Source organism: Lissotriton helveticus, chromosome 6 (genome assembly GCF_964261635.1).
Source record: "Lissotriton helveticus chromosome 6, aLisHel1.1, whole genome shotgun sequence".
NCBI lineage: Eukaryota > Metazoa > Chordata > Amphibia > Caudata > Salamandridae > Lissotriton > Lissotriton helveticus.
This window is the reverse complement of record NC_136067.1, coordinates 468,165,343-468,184,233: the sequence shown is the minus strand read 5'-3', so window position 1 is coordinate 468,184,233 and position 18,891 is coordinate 468,165,343. Positions and strand designations below refer to the sequence as shown.

General features: G+C 44.3%; 1 protein-coding gene across 1 annotated transcript in view; it reads left to right on the top strand.

The window, feature by feature from the left end:
* CSMD1 (CUB and Sushi multiple domains 1) overlaps nucleotides 1-18,891 on the top strand; it is a 4,503,734-nt gene that overhangs the window by 4,450,868 nt on the left and 33,975 nt on the right. The window contains exon 68 of the mRNA XM_078647516.1: nucleotides 12,197-12,284. Within this exon, the coding sequence (XP_078503642.1) occupies nucleotides 12,197-12,284 (88 nt within the window). The remainder of the gene's footprint in view (nucleotides 1-12,196; nucleotides 12,285-18,891) is intronic.

Sequence of the window (18,891 nt, the reverse complement as noted above, 5' to 3'; positions counted from 1 at the left end):
TTAAAGTGCAGAGGGACAAAATGTCACTTTAATAAGGCACCCCCAGTTCTTCATGTACCACTATGTTAGACCTGCCGCAATGAACGCCTAATAAGCGCTTCAGAAATAAATTCTCAGCTACTTGTAAATCATCTGTGGTAACATGCCCCCATGCGTCGTAGCGTTGACTACTGCAGCAAGGACCGGAGCCCACAAAGTTGGATCTGATTTGAAGAGATCCGGAGGAATACAGTCAGGACCCGGGCATTGTTACACGTTAACCCGACAATACACTCCTCAATCTCTTCTCCACTAAAGGCCAGGTCAGAAGGGACTGCCTCAAGGTCTGGCAGGTAGTTTAGCTCGGGGGGCTCTCAAACATATTTTCAAAATGGAGCACCCACTCATCCTCTGTAATATGTGCACCTACTGCACTGCCTTCATCATGATTTAGAAAAGGACTATTGATGATGCTCTAGAGCTATTCCTCAACGTATTAGCCTCAGTTAACCCCCTCCATGCTTCCTCCTTTAAAGCAGACTTGCGTTTGGCCAGTTCCAATTTGTATTCTCTTCAACACGATCTGACCAGAGTCTGATTTCTTAGACTACTGTTTAAGGCTTCCCGCAACATTCTTGCCGCCAAAGAACAAGAGGAATCAAACCATCTAGTGGTCTGAGTAGCTGGACATCAAACCGGGATGCTTAAAATATCACCTAATTTAACAGAAATTGTTTTAAAAGCACTAATGACCTCCGCCAGGTTGTGTGCGATGACATACACAAAGCTAGCTTGCTTGCACATGAATCTTTTACTAACTTGTGAAATACACCCGGGAGATCTGTGTCCACTTTAACCATCTTCTACCATCTGTAGGTCTCCCTGACCCACTTTGCCCAGCTCCTCTTTTGAGCAACAATAAGAGTCCATGGAGTTCAACACACAGAGAGTTGTGGTCACTATAAACGCTTGCTTGTATCTTGAATCTCACAAATAAAACTCGTACAGACGCTGAAATTAATATAAAATAATTACAAAAAGGGGGTGGTGATGGACAGAGTATCTGAGTTAATCAGAACACTCCTACCCAGTCAACAGATCAAGGCTTGATCCATCACCGTTTTTTAGCTCACTGCACCATCCCAGTTCAGAACCTGGCTATATGCAAATTAGTCTGTCCCTGGCCCAGTGCATCATGGGAACAGGGCAGACCAAACTACCAAGCCAATTCTTCACTGGAAAGGAAACAAGCTTCCGGGGACCGGTTTCTGGCATTACAGCCGTCTTCGGCCCGGCTTGCTTGAATCCTGATGGTGCAATGAGCAAGGGACTCATGTCTGAGCATACCCTTCCACACTCATGGTGGCCAAAATAATTACAAAAAGGGGGTGGTGATGGACAGAGTATCTGAGTTAATCAGAACACTCCTACCCAGTCAACAGATCAAGGCTTGATCCATCACCGTTTTTTAGCTCACTGCACCATCCCAGTTCAGAACCTGGCTATATGCAAATTAGTCTGTCCCTGGCCCAGTGCATCATGGGAACAGGGCAGACCAAACTACCAAGCCAATTCTTCACTGGAAAGGAAACAAGCTTCCGGGTACCGGTTTCTGGCATTACAGCCGTCTTCGGCCCGGCTTGCTTGAATCCTGATGGTGCAATGAGCAAGGGACTCATGTCTGAGCATACCCTTCCACACTCATGGTGGCCAAAATAATTAGAAAAAGGGGGTGGTGATGGACAGAGTATCTGAGTTAATCAGAACACTCCTACCCAGTCAACAGATCAAGGCTTGATCCATCACCGTTTTTTAGCTCACTGCACCATCCCAGTTCAGAACCTGGCTATATGCAAATTAGTCTGTCCCTGGCCCAGTGCATCATGGGAACAGGGCAGACCAAACTACCAAGCCAATTCTTCACTGGAAAGGAAACAAGCTTCCGGGGACCGGTTTCTGGCATTACAGCCGTCTTCGGCCCGGCTTGCTTGAATCCTGATGGTGCAATGAGCAAGGGACTCATGTCTGAGCATACCCTTCCACACTCATGGTGGCCAAAATAATTACAAAAAGGGGGTGGTGATGGACAGAGTATCTGAGTTAATCAGAACACTCCTACCCAGTCAACAGATCAAGGCTTGATCCATCACCGTTTTTTAGCTCACTGCACCATCCCAGTTCAGAACCTGGCTATATGCAAATTAGTCTGTCCCTGGCCCAGTGCATCATGGGAACAGGGCAGACCAAACTACCAAGCCAATTCTTCACTGGAAAGGAAACAAGCTTCCGGGGACCGGTTTCTGGCATTACAGCCGTCTTCGGCCCGGCTTGCTTGAATCCTGATGGTGCAATGAGCAAGGGACTGATGTCTGAGCATACCCTTCCACACTCATGGTGGCCAAAATAATTACAAAAAGGGGGTGGTGATGGACAGAGCATGTGAGTTAATCAGAACACTCCTACCCAGTCAACAGATCAAGGCTTGATCCATCACCGTTTTTTAGCTCACTGCACCATCCCAGTTCAGAACCTGGCTATATGCAAATTAGTCTGTCCCTGGCCCAGTGCATCATGGGAACAGGGCAGACCAAACTACCAAGCCAATTCTTCACTGGAAAGGAAACAAGCTACCGGGGACCGGTTTCTGGCATTACAGCCGTCTTCGGCCCGGCTTGCTTGAATCCTGATGGTGCAATGAGCAAGGGACTCATGTCTGAGCATACCCTTCCACACTCATGGTGGCCAAAATAATTACAAAAAGGGGGTGGTGATGGACAGAGTATCTGAGTTAATCAGAACACTCCTACCCAGTCAACAGATCAAGGCTTGATCCATCACCGTTTTTTAGCTCACTGCACCATCCCAGTTCAGAACCTGGCTATATGCAAATTAGTCTGTCCCTGGCCCAGTGCATCATGGGAACAGGGCAGACCAAACTACCAAGCCAATTCTTCACTGGAAAGGAAACAAGGTTCCGGGGACCGGTTTCTGGCATAACAGCCGTCTTCGGCCCGGCTTGCTTGAATCCTGATGGTGCAATGAGCAAGGGACTCATGTCTGAGCATACCCTTCCACACTCATGGTGGCCAAAATAATTACAAAAAGGTGGTGGTGATGGACAGAGTATCTGAGTTAATCAGAACACTCCTACCCAGTCAACAGATCAAGGCTTGATCCATCACCGTTTTTTAGCTCACTGCACCATCCCAGTTCAGAACCTGGCTATATGCAAATTAGTCTGTCCCTGGCCCAGTGCATCATGGGAACAGGGCAGACCAAACTACCAAGCCAATTCTTCACTGGAAAGGAAACAAGCTTCCGGGGACCGGTTTCTGGCATTACAGCCGTCTTCGGCCCGGCTTGCTTGAATCCTGATGGTGCAATGAGCAAGGGACTCATGTCTGAGCATACCCTTCCATACTCATGGTGGCCAAAATAATTAGAAAAAGGGGGTGGTGATGGACAGAGTATCTGAGTTAATCAGAACACTCCTACCCAGTCAACAGATCAAGGCTTGATCCATCACCGTTTTTTAGCTCACTGCACCATCCCAGTTCAGAACCTGGCTATATGCAAATTAGTCTGTCCCTGGCCCAGTGCATCATGGGAACAGGGCAGACCAAACTACCAAGCCAATTCTTCACTGGAAAGGAAACAAGCTTCCGGGGACCGGTTTCTGGCATTACAGCCGTCTTCGGCCCGGCTTGCTTGAATCCTGATGGTGCAATGAGCAAGGGACTCATGTCTGAGCATACCCTTCCACACTCATGGTGGCCAAAATAATTACAAAAAGGGGGTGGTGATGGACAGAGTATCTGAGTTAATCAGAACACTCCTACCCAGTCAACAGATCAAGGCTTGATCCATCACCATTTTTTAGCTCACTGCACCATCCCAGTTCAGAACCTGGCTATATGCAAATTAGTCTGTCCCTGGCCCAGTGCATCATGGGAACAGGGCAGACCAAACTACCAAGCCAATTCTTCACTGGAAAGGAAACAAGCATCCGGGGACCGGTTTCTGGCATTACAGCCGTCTTCGGCCCGGCTTGCTTGAATCCTGATGGTGCAATGAGCAAGGGACTCATGTCTGAGCATACCCCTCCACACTCATGGTGGCCAAAATAATTACAAAAAGGGGGTGGTGATGGACAGAGTATCTGAGTTAATCAGAACACTCCTACTCAGTCAACAGATCAAGGCTTGAACCATCACCGTTTTTTAGCTCACTGCACCATCCCAGTTCAGAACCTGGCTATATGCAAATTAGTCTGTCCCTGGAATTAATATAAAATCAATAGATGAGCCACCACCTCTCCCTTTAAATGAAGGAAAGACAGCCTTGCTGCAGGGGTCACATAATGACATAAGAGACATTAAATCAAATTCATGGAGGAGATCATTCAGCATGTCACCCTGTAAAGAGTTTTCAAAATGAATTCCCCATACATGTTGACAACCTAAATCAGCCAACATCAATGCCCTGTAGTCTCCACATGGGTAGATGTTGAAGCCCCCAGAAATCATGATGTTTTGGATAACAGCATTACAGTGCTACCTTACAAAAGAACCTAACATGGTGATGTTACACCCACCCTTGGAACATGATGGTGAGTTAGAAAAATTAATCAGTCCCAGTTTATTCGACCCCTTTCCTAGTACCAGAGACTGTATACACAAACTCAATGTGGGAAGGACCACTATCATAAATTCCACTGCTAGAGAAATATAAATTGCAAGACCACCCTTTGGTCTGCCAGCCAAAGAGGAGGATGCTGGGATGAAAAAGGACTTATATCCTTCTAAAAATAAACTACAATCCATCAATCATGTTTACTGTCAGCATATCAAACAAAATTGCTTCAGGAATGTGAACCACAGACATTCCAGGATATAAAATTGTTATCACATTCACTTGTACACCCATGGCTTTGCCGTAGAGAAGCACGCTGGTCGTTGGATTTCTCTAAGTACATTGGGGGGAGCACCAAGTCAATCAAAGGCATCCATCGCAGCCAGGGAGGTGAACCCATTTGACAACTCCACAGGGGGTGGTCCAAAATCCTGTTGTCCTAAAGGCATCTGATTCAGGTGGGCTAGAGTGTGAGGTAAATTTGAATGAGCGTTCCTGATGGCTTGGTCTAACGGCTGCAGTCTGTTAAATGAAGCCATGTTGACGCTGTTCATATGGTACCGCCCTGATGACTCTGTTTTATAAAAGAAGCCAAGGGATAGGGCCATAATGGATGACTTAGGACCAGAAGGAGCAAAATGCAAGTCTGTAACTAGGATCCTTTCTGCAATGGTGGGCCTATTAAAATGTACAATAGCACAATCACCCTTACACGAGTTAAAAGAACTGCCAATCCCGTTAACCCTTCACACCATAATAATGTTTTCTCCACCCTCAATCCTAAGGTGGTGTTAAGAGATAACCAATGTAAGACTTTGTTCTTTAGTTGGGAAAAGTCCTCCTGAGTACCCTGGGGGAGAGTTGCACGTTCCCCAATATCCCAACATAGGGAGTTGATTCAGATGGCATGCGAATAACCTGTAGATTCTACAAAGGGGCCTCCCCTCCCCACTGTGAGTGACCCCCCCCCCCAATTGATGATTCTGTAAGGCTGAATAATCCAGCATGGCTGGCCTATCCATATTACCTTGATTTGCACCCAGGAGGGGCACTGGGTGGCTTACGGGTACCTGTCCCCCTGTTGACTGTGATTGTCCGCTGGTATTTATGACTGGTACAAAAGGGGGTGGTGATGGACAGATCAATCAAACACTCACACCCAGATCTGTTGACTGGGTGTGAGTGTTAGATTGGTTCAGATGCTCCGTCCATCACCACCCCCTTTTGTACCACTTTGTTTGCCATAAGTTGGCAGCATATGCTCAGACGTGAGTCCCTTGCTCACTTTGCCACTGGATTCAAGCAAGCCGGGCTGAAGACGGCTGAAATACCAGAAACCGGTCCTCAGAAGCTTGTTTCCGGTCCAGGGAAGGCATGGCTTGGCAGTTCGGGCTGGACTGTTCCCATGAGGCACAGGGTCAGACTGATTTGCATATGGCCATGTCTGAACTGGGGTGGCTGAGTGGGCTACAGAACGGTGATGGATTAAACCCAAATCTTTGACTGGGTGTGAGTGTTTGATTGGCTCAGATGCTCCGTCCATCACCACCCCCTTTTGTACCACTTTGTTCGCCATAAGTTGTCAGGGTATGCTCAGACGTGAGTCCCTTGCTCTCTTTGCCACTGGATTCAAGCAAGCCAGGCTGAAGACGGCTGAAATGCCAGAAACCGCTGCTCGGAAGCTTGTTTCCGGTCCAGTGTAGGCATGGCTTGGCAGTTCCGGCTGTACTGTTCCCATGAGGCACAGGGTCAGACTGATTTGCATATGGCCATGTCTGAACTGGGGTGGCAGAGTGGGCTAAAGAACGGTCATGGATTAAACCCAGATCTGTTGACTGGGTGTGAGTGTTTCATTGGCTCAGATGCTCCATCCATCACCACCCCCTTTTGTACCACTTTGTTCGCCATAAGTTGGCACGGTATGCTCAGACGTGAGTCCCTTGCTCACTTTGCCACTGGATTCAAGCAAGCCGGGCTGAATGCGGCTGAAATGCAGAAACTGGTCCTCAGAAGCTTGTTTCCGGTTCAGGGAAGGCATGGCTTGGCAGTTCGGGCTGACTGTTCCCATGAGGCACAGGGTCAGACTGATTTGCATATGGCCATGTCTGACCTGGGGTGGCAGAGTGGGCTAAAGAACGGTGATGGATTAAACCCAGATCTGTTGACTGGGTGTGAGTGTTTGATTGGTTCAGATGCTCCGTCCATCATCACCCCCTTTTGTACCACTTTGTTTGCCATAAGTTGGCAGCATATGCTCAGACGTGAGTCCCTTGCTCACTTTGCCACTGGATTCAAGCAAGCCGGGCTGAAGACAGCTGAAATGCCAGAAACCGGTCCTCGGAAGCTTGTTTCCGGTCCTGGGAAGGCATGGCTTGGCAGTTCGGGCTGGACTGTTCCCATGAGGCACAGGGTCAGACTGATTTGCATATGGCCATGTCTGAACTGGGGTGGCAGAGTGGGCTAAAGAACGGTGATGGATTAAACCCAGATCTTTTCACTGGGTGTGAGTGTTTGATTGGCTCAGATGCTCCGTCCATCACCACCACCTTTTGTACCACCTCCTACATGGATGCCACGATAATGCTTTTCTGCTCAAATTGAAAGGACATTTTAGACCACATGGTAATATCCCTTGCTATTAATTTTTCATTGGTTAAAAAACTTGAGTTACCAGTAGGAGGGCTTTTTGTTTATGAAAGGTACTTGGGGACTATTTCTGTATGGTTAATATTGGATCATCACGGAATATGACAGTCCAGTTTTATCATTTCTAGCCCTGGACAAAATTGATATTATACCAGCGTAATTCAGGGTATGTCATTTTATGTCTTTTATTCAAAACTCCTGAAATGTTATGTAATGAGGATTTGGATAGCACAGTTATCACCCAAGGGGGTATCCAGGTGCTAAAGCAGATGGGTGGGCCAATCAGAGCTTCCCGTTGAACAGCCAGGTCTTCAGTTTCTTGTGAAACTCGAGTAAAGATGAGGAGGTCCTGAATTGATGGGGGAAGGCTGTTCCAGGGATTGGCAGTGATGGAGTAAAAGACTGTCCTCATATTTTCTTTTTCTTTTGCAGATATGTGATATTTGTATGAGGCAGAGCGTGACTGAGCACAGTTTCCAAGTTAGATGGTGGAAGTTAAGGTGGTGGCTGAAGTAGGCAGGACTCCGTTATTGTGGAGGGCATTACAGGCATGGATGAGCAGTTTGATTTGGCATTGTTTCTGGATAGGTAGTCATTCTAGCTCTCTGAGGAGGTGGGACATGGTGTGTGTGCTGCAGGGGATGTCAAGGATGAGCCTCCAAGCAGAGTTCTGAGTAGTCTGGAGTCCTTTTATGTGTTGTTTCCAGATACCAACATAGAGTGGTTTGCCATAGCCCAGTCTAGTGATGATGAGAGCCAAGGTTGTCGGGCATCTAGTATTTGTGTGGAGCCATTTGAATAGCATGCTGAGCATAGGTATTATGAGGAAGCATGACAAGGTTATGGTGTTCACCTGTTTGGTCATCATGAGTTTTTTGTCCAAGATGATTCAAAGGTTTCTGGAGTGGTCTGTGGGGGGTGGGCATTGATCCCAGTTTGGTTCGCCACCAGCAGGACTCCCAAGAAGAGCTCCTGGTCTCAAAAATCAGAAAGGCAGTTTTGTTTAATCCAGTTTGCCAAGCTTGACATGCTGGTTGGGAAGTTGGTCCTGGTGGTGTGGTTGTTGTCTGTGAGGGAGAGGATGAGTTGAGTGTGAAATGTGTAGGAGACAATGTTGATTCCTTGGGATCTTATGATGTAGACGTTGAGGAGGGTACACCATTAATGAATGTGTCCATCTGTAATGCAACTGGTGCTCATGTTAAGTGCTCTCATACTTTTGGGTCGAGTTTGCACTATATATAACTCCCCAAAAAACAATTTACGCCACTTCAACTAATTATGTGCCACTTGGGTAAAACTTTACAGCAGTACATTCAATCAGGGGTAAAGCTTTTATGCAAATGCCCATGAAGAACAAAATGTGAGTGACTGTTGTTTGTGGTTATTTTGTTAAATGCGTAGTGGCACCAAAAATGGACGTAATGACACATTTTGTGCTACAATAAGTTTTTCATTTTGCATATTTATGCTTAATTTTACCAAAAATTAACATGATTACACAAAAGAAATTACACTTATTGCGCAAACCCTTAATCATTTCTGGCTTTAATATTTCTATTTGGGTAAATGGGCAGTTTGATTGCAATCTTTCTTTGGAGTTTACTCTCTTTGTTGCCTTATGCCAACCCTGTATGCTGTTTCTATCTTGTATGTCACGCTTCTTCAAATATTACTTTGTGTGTCTCAGATAACTATGTCTGTCCTTTTCACCTATTCTACAGCATCATAAATGCTCAGAATTTCTCTTTATGCTTCTAACTTTTAGAAATGCAAATTTTTCATGCATTGTTTAACTGAAGGCTTAACTGAAGGCTTCCCTGTTTTTCATTAGTCAACATTAGCAGCTATTTTAGTGTCTATTTATTTCAGGTTAAATTCCACCTCTACTACTCTGCTGCTTCTCTAGTCTCTGCTGGTTCTTAAGTTTGAAAAGGCCTCCAAAATAGTTTTCTTCACATTGCTTATCTCCTATTTCCATTTATTCTGAATTTCCTCATGGGAGATCAAAGGTTGTTTTTGTGATTGATGCACAATTTTGCTTGCATGCCACTTTATGTAGATTATAATTGATTGCAATGGTGGTGTTTCTGGCATATTCCTTTGGTCATAGGGGACTTCTCAGTACCTAATTATAATTCCAGTTCTTCTCCTCTTACCACAACAACGACTAAGGTGGTCTCCTCTGTTATTGTGTGTCTGCTTAGTATAGGATCCCAAGGTGGTAGCATTTTCTCTCCACTTTCTTGCATTGGAGATTATTAAAAAGACTGTATAGATGGGAAATATTATTCAACACAAGGTAGCGAAGAGAGATGTCCCAGGTCCCATGAGGTAGTACACTTCAAAATATGCAAGGTCTGCAGCAATGTCAACACTGTACTGTCTCACTTTTAAATGGCAGTTAGTTGAAAGAACAGCCTCAATACACTGCTGTCCCCTACAGCACCTTTGTCACCTGTGCTTCAACAGGGCTTAATGAAGGGAACCTTCACCCTGCAGACTTCTCTTAGTTTGGGCTATTTTTACTTTTTCTCGTCCTGTAGTGTCTCTTAGGGCCCTTGATAGCACAGAGCTTATGCTGCGATCTCTTAAGGACTTCTAACAGTGTTGAGAGATAGAATCCTCTCTGATTAGTCACCATAATCCCTGCTGTTTTCTTTCATTTCTCCATGGGCCCTCAGCAAGCCATCAGAGGCATGGTAGTCAGGGAAATTTCCTTCTTCCTTTGCTACTCACCACTCACCTCTGCCTCACATGTTTCTTTATGCCATTATATGCTACCATTTTGAACTGCATATCCATTGCAGGGTGAACTTTGACACTCACTGCTCCAATCACTGGGTCCCTCAAACCACAGGATTGTGTCAGGGAATGTTTAATACTAAAAATGTTGTTTCCCAAGATGCCCCAGGTTTGCAGTCGCCCTTCACTATCAGTCCTCCTTTCTCCCATTCATATGATTTCCAATAAGAAACTTGATTTTGAGTATCTGAAATGGAAAGATGTCAAGACATTCCAAAAACCTAGTGTGAGAAAGTCCCTCTTTTGGCATGATCGCCCCAATATTTGAATGGCTCATGGGGATTGATTCACAAACTTGCTGGTCATTTCACTGAGGATTCCACTTACCGTGCACGCTCTCCTTTGGACGCCAACGCTGCGCTGCTGCTCCTGCCGCCGAGACCGTCCTGCTGGTGGCAACACGGGCGGTCCCGGAACTACAAGATCCAGCATCCTTGAGAGGCGCTCTCTCGTGGCGTCACACACAAGCGCCAAGAGGCGCTCAAAAACGTGCAAAGCCTCCCACAACGCAGGAAGGGTGCAGGGCCAAGCCCTGGCCAAGGGCGGGCCCGTTTGAGCCCATTCGATACAGGGAGAGGCTGGGCTGGGCCCCCCCTCTAAGGCCTTGGACATCAACGGCGGATCTGCTTCCCAGTAAGTGGACTCAAAGATCAATATCTGAGCCAAATTTAATTACATTTTCCTTTATTAGCTGTAACAAAACTGCTTTAACATGGCAGTACGTGAGGGAAGAGGGAGAAGAGGCGCTGGAATCGGGTATGTGGCGGGAACCCTTGACCAGTTTATAACCAGGGCCACATCCGTGCTTGCACATGAGATCGCTATTACGGAGCGACGTCTCTCTATTGACCCCGTGTTCTCTAAACGATCATCCCTGGGGGGCATCATGAATGTGTGCTCGCTGGAAAGACCTTGCCAGTCTGCCTCTTTAACTAGCCCCCAGTCTGAGAATGTAAGCTTACAGCAAATCCCGGTATCATCTAATATTGATGGAGATCTCTTGAATTCTACCTCATTGCCACGCAGAATGGCTCATATTGCTGATTTGTGACCTCTCTTCATTTGGGCACTGTTGTGCTCTGACCCCTAAACACGGTAAAAGTGTCTAATCCCCAATTAGCATACTCCACTTTCCAGTAAAGCCATAGTATATGGTGAATGAAAATACCCGAATGGAAAAGTTAATTGTCACCTTGATGTACAACTCATTTTATAATCAACTTGACATTGTTATATTATTATTGATTATATGAATTTGTGTTTTTCTGAACTGGTTTAAGTTGTATTGTGTTTTTGTTCAATGTATTTATTAATGTTTTGAATCTTCAAGTCCATTCATAATGATTGATTTAATTAACACCGGCCATTTACTCTGCTAGATGTAACATTTGGGGTGCACATCAAAGAAGTGAAACAGAATAGGAAAACGCTTTCTGTGTATTCTGTGTATCCTCTGTCTGGTTGATGAAAGTGCAGCTTTTTGTTTACCAGATATCTATGTATGAGTTTGTTGGGGGCACAGGGTGTGCCTAAAACTGTATTTTTGTGTTAGGCATGGGGTGAAACTGGGACTGCCATTGTACACTCCCACACATACCCCCAGCACTCGGAGCCCACATTTCCCTTCTTTCTTTTTTATGGTACCTGTACAGTTTCCTTTTGACAGTTGAGATGTGTGCAATATGTAGATTTCTTAAATGCAGTTCTTGAGAACTTTTATTTCCAAGGTATCAATGCATAATTATCAAATATAACAAACTGGACAAATAATCTTAACATTTTACCACATTTTATCTGAGAAGGGCTGACATTGACGTAAATGCAATGTACATTGTGTCTTTCTTTTGAATATAAATCGAAGCACTGATAACGGACCAACCAACCTAAGTCCATTGAATTGCAACACAGAGAGATCATATATTTAACATATTAGGCTGTCTGGTGGATTAAATACTCGTCACAATGTCATACAATATGTTAGGTTTACAATATGAATAATAAGCACACTCATGTTTTGAAGAAATGCAGTTGCTGAAAATAGCCAGATCTGATATTTTGCAATTACAGGTATGTACAGAATGGTTACTGAAAACAGGTAATGTGAAAAAAGTCTGATTTTCATTTTTTAAAACAGGTATCATCTGGTTTTGAAAAGGGAGCCTTCAGTTATCAAGGTGAAATACGAGGAAAGGATTTTGGAAAGTTCATTCTTGGAAGACAGAGTAAGGAATTAAATATTTGTCAAGCAACTATTTCAATCGGTGCATGCTTGTATTCATTTTTTTCTGCCTACAATCAAATGGCTTGTAGATTATGGTTGCAATATGTTGCTTATATTTCGTCGAATGTTAAATCTGGATGTGAACTGCTAATTATTAATACCTTTCCAGTTTTTCTATGGCACATTACAATTTTGCAATTATTTTTTAACATGCAATAGAAAGATGTATTTGTGCTACATTACTGCAAACGTTATTAGAACATTGGAATGTTGGGAGCTCAATTGAAGACAATGAAGGTACTCAGTGATTATAATCAATGATATAAGTATTGCAAAACTCTAATGTTTGTCTTCCTATTTTTTCCCTTTCTAAGTCAGATCATTTTACCCTCAATGAGTGTAATGCTGTGATAGTTTCATAGCCCTTCTGCCTTGAGCTATGTCAGTTGTTAATGGCCCTCTCCCCCCTGTTATAGGCTTTTGCTTGTGGCTCGCACCTATACTTCTGATTCAGGGTATTTTTCAACAGGTACAAACATCAGCAGCAGGCTAAGGGGCTATAATAAGTAATACAAAATGTGTTTTTAAAATTAGATATTATTATTTTCCCAGATACAAATATTATCTGTGTGATAGATCACAATTACTGTAGTAGGGGCAGTTACATCAAGGGGTGTAGGAGTGAAAACTATTTGTTCTTCTTCTGTAAAGATATATTGTGAGAAAGTGGCAGCGTGCAGCAACAGAAGAGTGGTGCAATGAAGAGTGCATCCTTTATACACATTTGTAAAACATAGGGAGTGTGGTGTTATTAGTGATATAAGTAACTCACAAAAAGTGAAATAAGTTAAATAAAGATGCATCTTTAAAAGCCACTTCTATGAATTGAAAGACAGGATATGTATTATATATAACTTATTTCATTTAATCAAGTTCCTAGAAAGAAAAAAAATGAGAGAAAATAAACATGTTCATATATGTTAGAGAAAAAAACATTCCAAACATAGCATATATTGTTTCATGTATCAAAATCTTATAATTTAATATAACCAGACAGTTTTCAATGAGCCATCTGCCACCTTTCAAGAGGATAACACATAAAATACAAAGGATGCGATGGTGGTAAGACAATATTCATTGAAGTTTGGTAAAGTCTTTAGTAATATCTTATTCTAAAACTGCAATATCATTATACTATCTCTGAGCATCATTCAAAAAGAAAAGTATAACTTGACTTATTTGCAAAAACCCCAGTTATCCCCAGAGATCATGCCTGAAAGTATATTAAGTTTAAATTTATTTGAGTACATTTTACATTAAATGAGTAAGCCATCTCCCAATTAAAAATATTAGTTGTTCTTCTGTCTCATAGAAAATGTGTTTGCACTAATTGTTTTTTTACTGATGCTGTTGTTTTTTTTTACTCTGTGCACTGGGACACTGCAAATCATGCTTTTACCCTAAAATCTAATAAAGTTGTCTAACTCCTGATTGACAAATTTAAGTTTTCCATAAGAACATAATTTATGGCACAAAAATACACAATTAACATGGAAATTTAAATGTCACCGATGGACTTTAGCATTTATTATGCCATCTTCTAGTGTGACATAGAAAATATTGCTTCTGGCCTACCAGAGAAGCCTGAGTGCTACAGCTTAAACCTTCAGTCTTCCAGTGGGGCAAGGATGAGGGTTGTGTCTGACATAGGCTCAGGAACAGCACTTTGGGATCAAGACTGACCTTAGCAGTGGGCACCAGCAGGCTGAAGATCAGGTGCAGTTGCTACTGGTCAGCTGGTAGTATGTAAGAAAAGGCCTCTTATAGCTCTCTGTTTCCCTGTTGACAAACAGGAAACTAGCCAGCCAAGACTTGGAGTTCAGCTTTGTCCTGGGAATAAGAGGGCTTAGGTACAGTACTTCATGGCTCCTCTCAGGTCACAGGCAGCAGGTCCATTCCTCTTCTGTTCTTTTTCACGTCCAACAGTGTCTGAAGAAGCGCAGGTGCCTTGGGGGTGCCCCATTTGTGTCTGGCACTAGCTTGTGGGAGGAGGAATCTCCTGGCCTCTCCTGAAACCTTTCAAACCAATTGGGTAAAACTTCTCAGGATAACACTACCCACTTTTGCAGCAGTTCCTATGTGCCCTATTGCACACAATCCCACAGTGCTTACAACAAACTAAATGCAGAGCCAGTGCACCCACCGAGAAGTTAGATCAGGATAATGATGACCTCTCCCCTGTGGTCACTATTCTTTCTATGGGCAGCTTTCCCCTCCTAGGTTTGGTGCCTCTCTGACTAGGAGAACAAATGAAGGAGCACGTTCATGTGACATCTGACATCTGCTTGTGAAAAGTGAGGCTCTTTTGAAGAAGTAACTCCCCAGGCACAGCCCAACTGATCTTCCTGCCAGTGAAACAAAAATACATCCCCACACTCAGGCCATTGTGAGAAGTTGGCCTAGCATATGCTGTCCACTATTCTAGTGGGCACCTTGCACCAGTCCAAACAACCCCTATTGATGGTAAGTTTAAAGACAACCTATATAGAAAGCTATCCTAGTGGTAGCTGTGGAGAGCAGGTTACAGGATAAGTCTTGAAGGAATGTAAAGCAGCTTGTTTTACCAGTCTTTAATCTCCTGAATGACCAAATGAAAGGAGAACCACACCAGGTATATATGTACAATATATGTATTTGTTCTAAACACATCCCTCTAGTCTCTTTATGAGGCTAGAGGCAAAAGTACATTCAGTAAACTTATTTAGCACACAGTAAATTAGCACAACATATAATTAGCCCAAGGGGCGTCACAAACCATATACAAAGAAAGTGGTATAAGAACCACAACTGACATTGATACAAAGTCTAGAGCCTTCAGAACCGCTGGGGCCACCAGAAACCACCCAAGGTAGTGACCCAGGGGGCCCACGGGGGACGCGTGCAGTGTCTAAACACAGCCGCGAATCACCATTAACTTCTATGGGGAAGTCGAGGTTGGAAAATTACAGATAAAGGACACTTAGAATAGGACTTGGAGAAAACCCCTTTAGAACTAGGCAGTTCTATAGTCAATACCCACAGGAGCACCGGAGTACTCGAGTTACCTCACCGAGGGAAGCCAGGTGCATAGTTGTCTTTTTGTGTCCGGTTTCGTCATCGTTATCAATGGCGAGCTGCTGAAAAGTGCTGCAGGCGACCAAGTCGAAAGTGTCCGGGTGGATCCAAGGGTGGATCGAAGATCTGAAGAACCTGAAAGCAGAGGCGACAGAGTCTGGGTCACTAGCCAGTGAACAGGAAGGCGATGAGAAGATGGCAACCAAAGTCGGGTGATTTCAGGTGAAGAAGGTGATGCTAACTCTTCAGCCACGAGGACCGGTAGGTGTCTAGGACAACCAGGAGTGGGATTTAAGCTGTGCCTCAAAGTATGTTGAGTGCTGCGGTGTCGATTTCCGGATTGGACTTAACAAGCCTTGGCAACAGCAACCCATGCAGAAAGCAAAGATTGGCTTCGGTGCAGACCAGCAAGGTCTGAGGGAATCAGCCTTTGGAGGGGAGTCAGGGAACATGTGGAGAAACCCTGAAATCCCAGCAAACAGAAGAGTTACATTCGTGGATACCCAACAGTTGGCGGACCAGGGATCGCAAAGAAGCCTCGATTGGAAATGCTAGAAGCGGGCCCGCGAAACACTCGTGGTGTGTAGGCCCAAAATCTTCGGAGAAATTGGTGCTCGTGGCTTGGACTACAAGTAACCCAATGTACAACTTTGAGAAAACTCAGGAAGTTGAGGCACTAGCAAATGTGCATGGTGTCCAGGGGTTCCGGTTCCATGTCACTCAAGAGGACTGCCGGTCTCAGCTTTGCTGGGATCTCGTGTTGGCCTCGGAGAAGTCTGGAAATCTGGGTCTTGTGTCACAAATCCAGCGGGACTCGGCGGGAGCCTTGGAAATACAGACCGGCAAGATGCTTCTTTGGTGCCTGTTTGAACAGGGGAGTCACTCCTTGACTCCAAGGGAGATTCTTCCGTCTTCTAGTCAAAATAGAATGTTGAAGTTCCAGGATATATGTTGCAGAGTTTCGTCCAGGGTAATCTAAAGTCCTTAGGACTGGGTTCCTATACTTATACGAAGTTTAGAGGTTGGACTTACTCGAAGGTCCCAACTATGGGAGGACCCAGGGTGGGGGTGGTTACTCCCCTTTCCCTTTGTCCAGTTTCGCGCCAGAGCAGGGGCTGAGTGCCCATGCAACCAGTTTGAACTGGGATATGCACAGGGACACCAAGTGTGCCTGCATCACTGTCTGAAAAGCATTCTCTGAATGCAGCCACCCAGCCCCTATACACTAAAAGCCTGTCTGGGAGGTGTTTACACCTCACTGTGACAGGAAACCTATTGCCCAGGCCACCCCTGCCAGAGTTTCGTCCAGCAGCAGGAGGCCAGACTTGTGTCTGTGGCTGCAGCATCCATTTTGTAATGCTGGGGCTCTTTTAAACTATTACCAGTTAGGTAAGTGTGTACATGTCTTCTCCTTTTAGAAGGGTGGAATTCTACCCCCGCCTCCAGGACTGGTGGGGGGGAGGGTAGGATTCCAAAGTGTTTGACACCAAACACGACATGTTTCCATGCAGCCATTCCAAAGTTAGCATTACCTATGAGGTTATAATGCACTTAAGAGTATATGGACTGGCTGCATCACAGATCAGCTACAGAGAAGTGATTTCAAAAGCTGCAGAGGGGTCCTGCTCATGCATGGGCACCCTCTCACACAAAATCAAGCACTCTGATATAGCCTGCCATAGGAGTGACTTATAGGCTTATGTGTCAGTGATATAAGGTAGATATAGGTAACCTATATCTCAGTAAAGGGTGCATGCACCACCTTACCCAGGCTGCAGTAGCAGACCTGTGGTGCCATTTTGGAAGGCGTCCCAGGGGTGCTATAATACATGCTTCAGCCCCTGGTAGGCCTCTGGGGTACCTATGCCCTCAGTACCTAAGATACCATATACTATGGACTCACAAGGGTAACCCAGTAGCCAATCTGGAGTGTACCTAATGTACATGCAATGAATTTAGAGAGGAAGCAGTTAGGCTGGGGTCCTGGTTAGCAGGGGCCCAGCCAGACTAACGTCGAAAACCAGTGAAACACCAGCAACAAGTGTGGGTAACCATAGTAAGAAGATCCTACTCTGCGACACAACACCCTCCCCCCCACACCGCAGGGACATTATACTAACCTTGACCTGTTCAGTCTTCATGTTCTAAGTCCATCTGCATTGGGATGGTTACATAAACACTGTGCGAAAATCACAAAAGTATTTTACACAAGTTCAGATTTGTGATGTGTCTGAGCCTGCAAAAATGCTTGTAAGTTTAACATAAAGAGCAGATGGGGCAATGGCACAATTAATCATACCATCTGATATTTCAATGTGAAGCTGAATACGGATTTGTCAGGGCTATAAAAAGCTTAATAAAATGTTATTCGCTTTACAACGTTCTTAGGTCATTAAAATGTGTAGAGCTACTCATTAAGGAAGGCAAGCTTGTAAAGTCAAAGACAGATGTTATGTGTGATTAATAAAACTCGGAGAAGTTTCAACAGTGTGATGATTTTATTTATGTTTTTGGAGTACCTGAATTATAGCCAAAACACAAGTACTTTGTATATGAAAGTAACCATTAAAAGAGAACAGCCTTCTCAAGCTCCATTATAAAGTCAGAAAAGTTTCTGTGCTCACTTGCAATGTCTCATTTCAGGAATACATGCAAGCTATTTTTCTAACATTGTCAAGTATTGGAAAATAAATACACTTTTTGAAGTACATAAAAATGGCAGGATTGTGGAAGAATACGCCTCTTTAAGCCTTAGTACGAAAATAGTATAATGTTCACCCTTTTTGATTCATGCCTGCTGAGCATAACTTTTCTAAAATGTATTTAAGGTTATTTTGTACACCATTGTTGTTATGGCTTGTATATATTCTGATTCCAGAATGGTGTGTTCAATTAGGCAATGAATGAAGCTTGGGGACAGGGCTTGTGCTTCCATAATGAGTGTTATGGCAGCATACACAGGTCCACGACTAAGTAGCACCAAAAACAAGGCAAGCCCTAAAAAACAACCTGTTACTGGATGCAGAGCGATCAAGCAGCAAAATGATGCAATTCCTGTTACTGCTTAGGACTGCACTGTTGAAGCCGGTGGGTCAACCTGATACAAAGTAACTTTAGCTTTATCTAATCTATTTCACCTAAGTGGAGTGCTCATACCACACCACTTGTTCTAGGTAGCCTCATCCCGCTGTTAACAGTTAGCATTTTAGGTTACCCACCATCGTTTGCCCTTTTCAATTAAGACGAAAGCCCCTATTTTTCTGCTTCGTCCATATATCCTCTCTTTCAAACAACAACGTAGTGATATTAGTTGCAATAATGTAAGTAAAGTGAGTGTAGCAAGCTTAGTGAAGTCTAATGGCATGTAACAATGGCTACAATTCTATGAATAGTGCCAACATGCAAACAGTGCAAACGTGCCGCCTCCCACGCAGAATCTGGAACAAAGTCTCAGAAGAACTCCTCACCTACACCCTCACCTGCACTCCACCCAC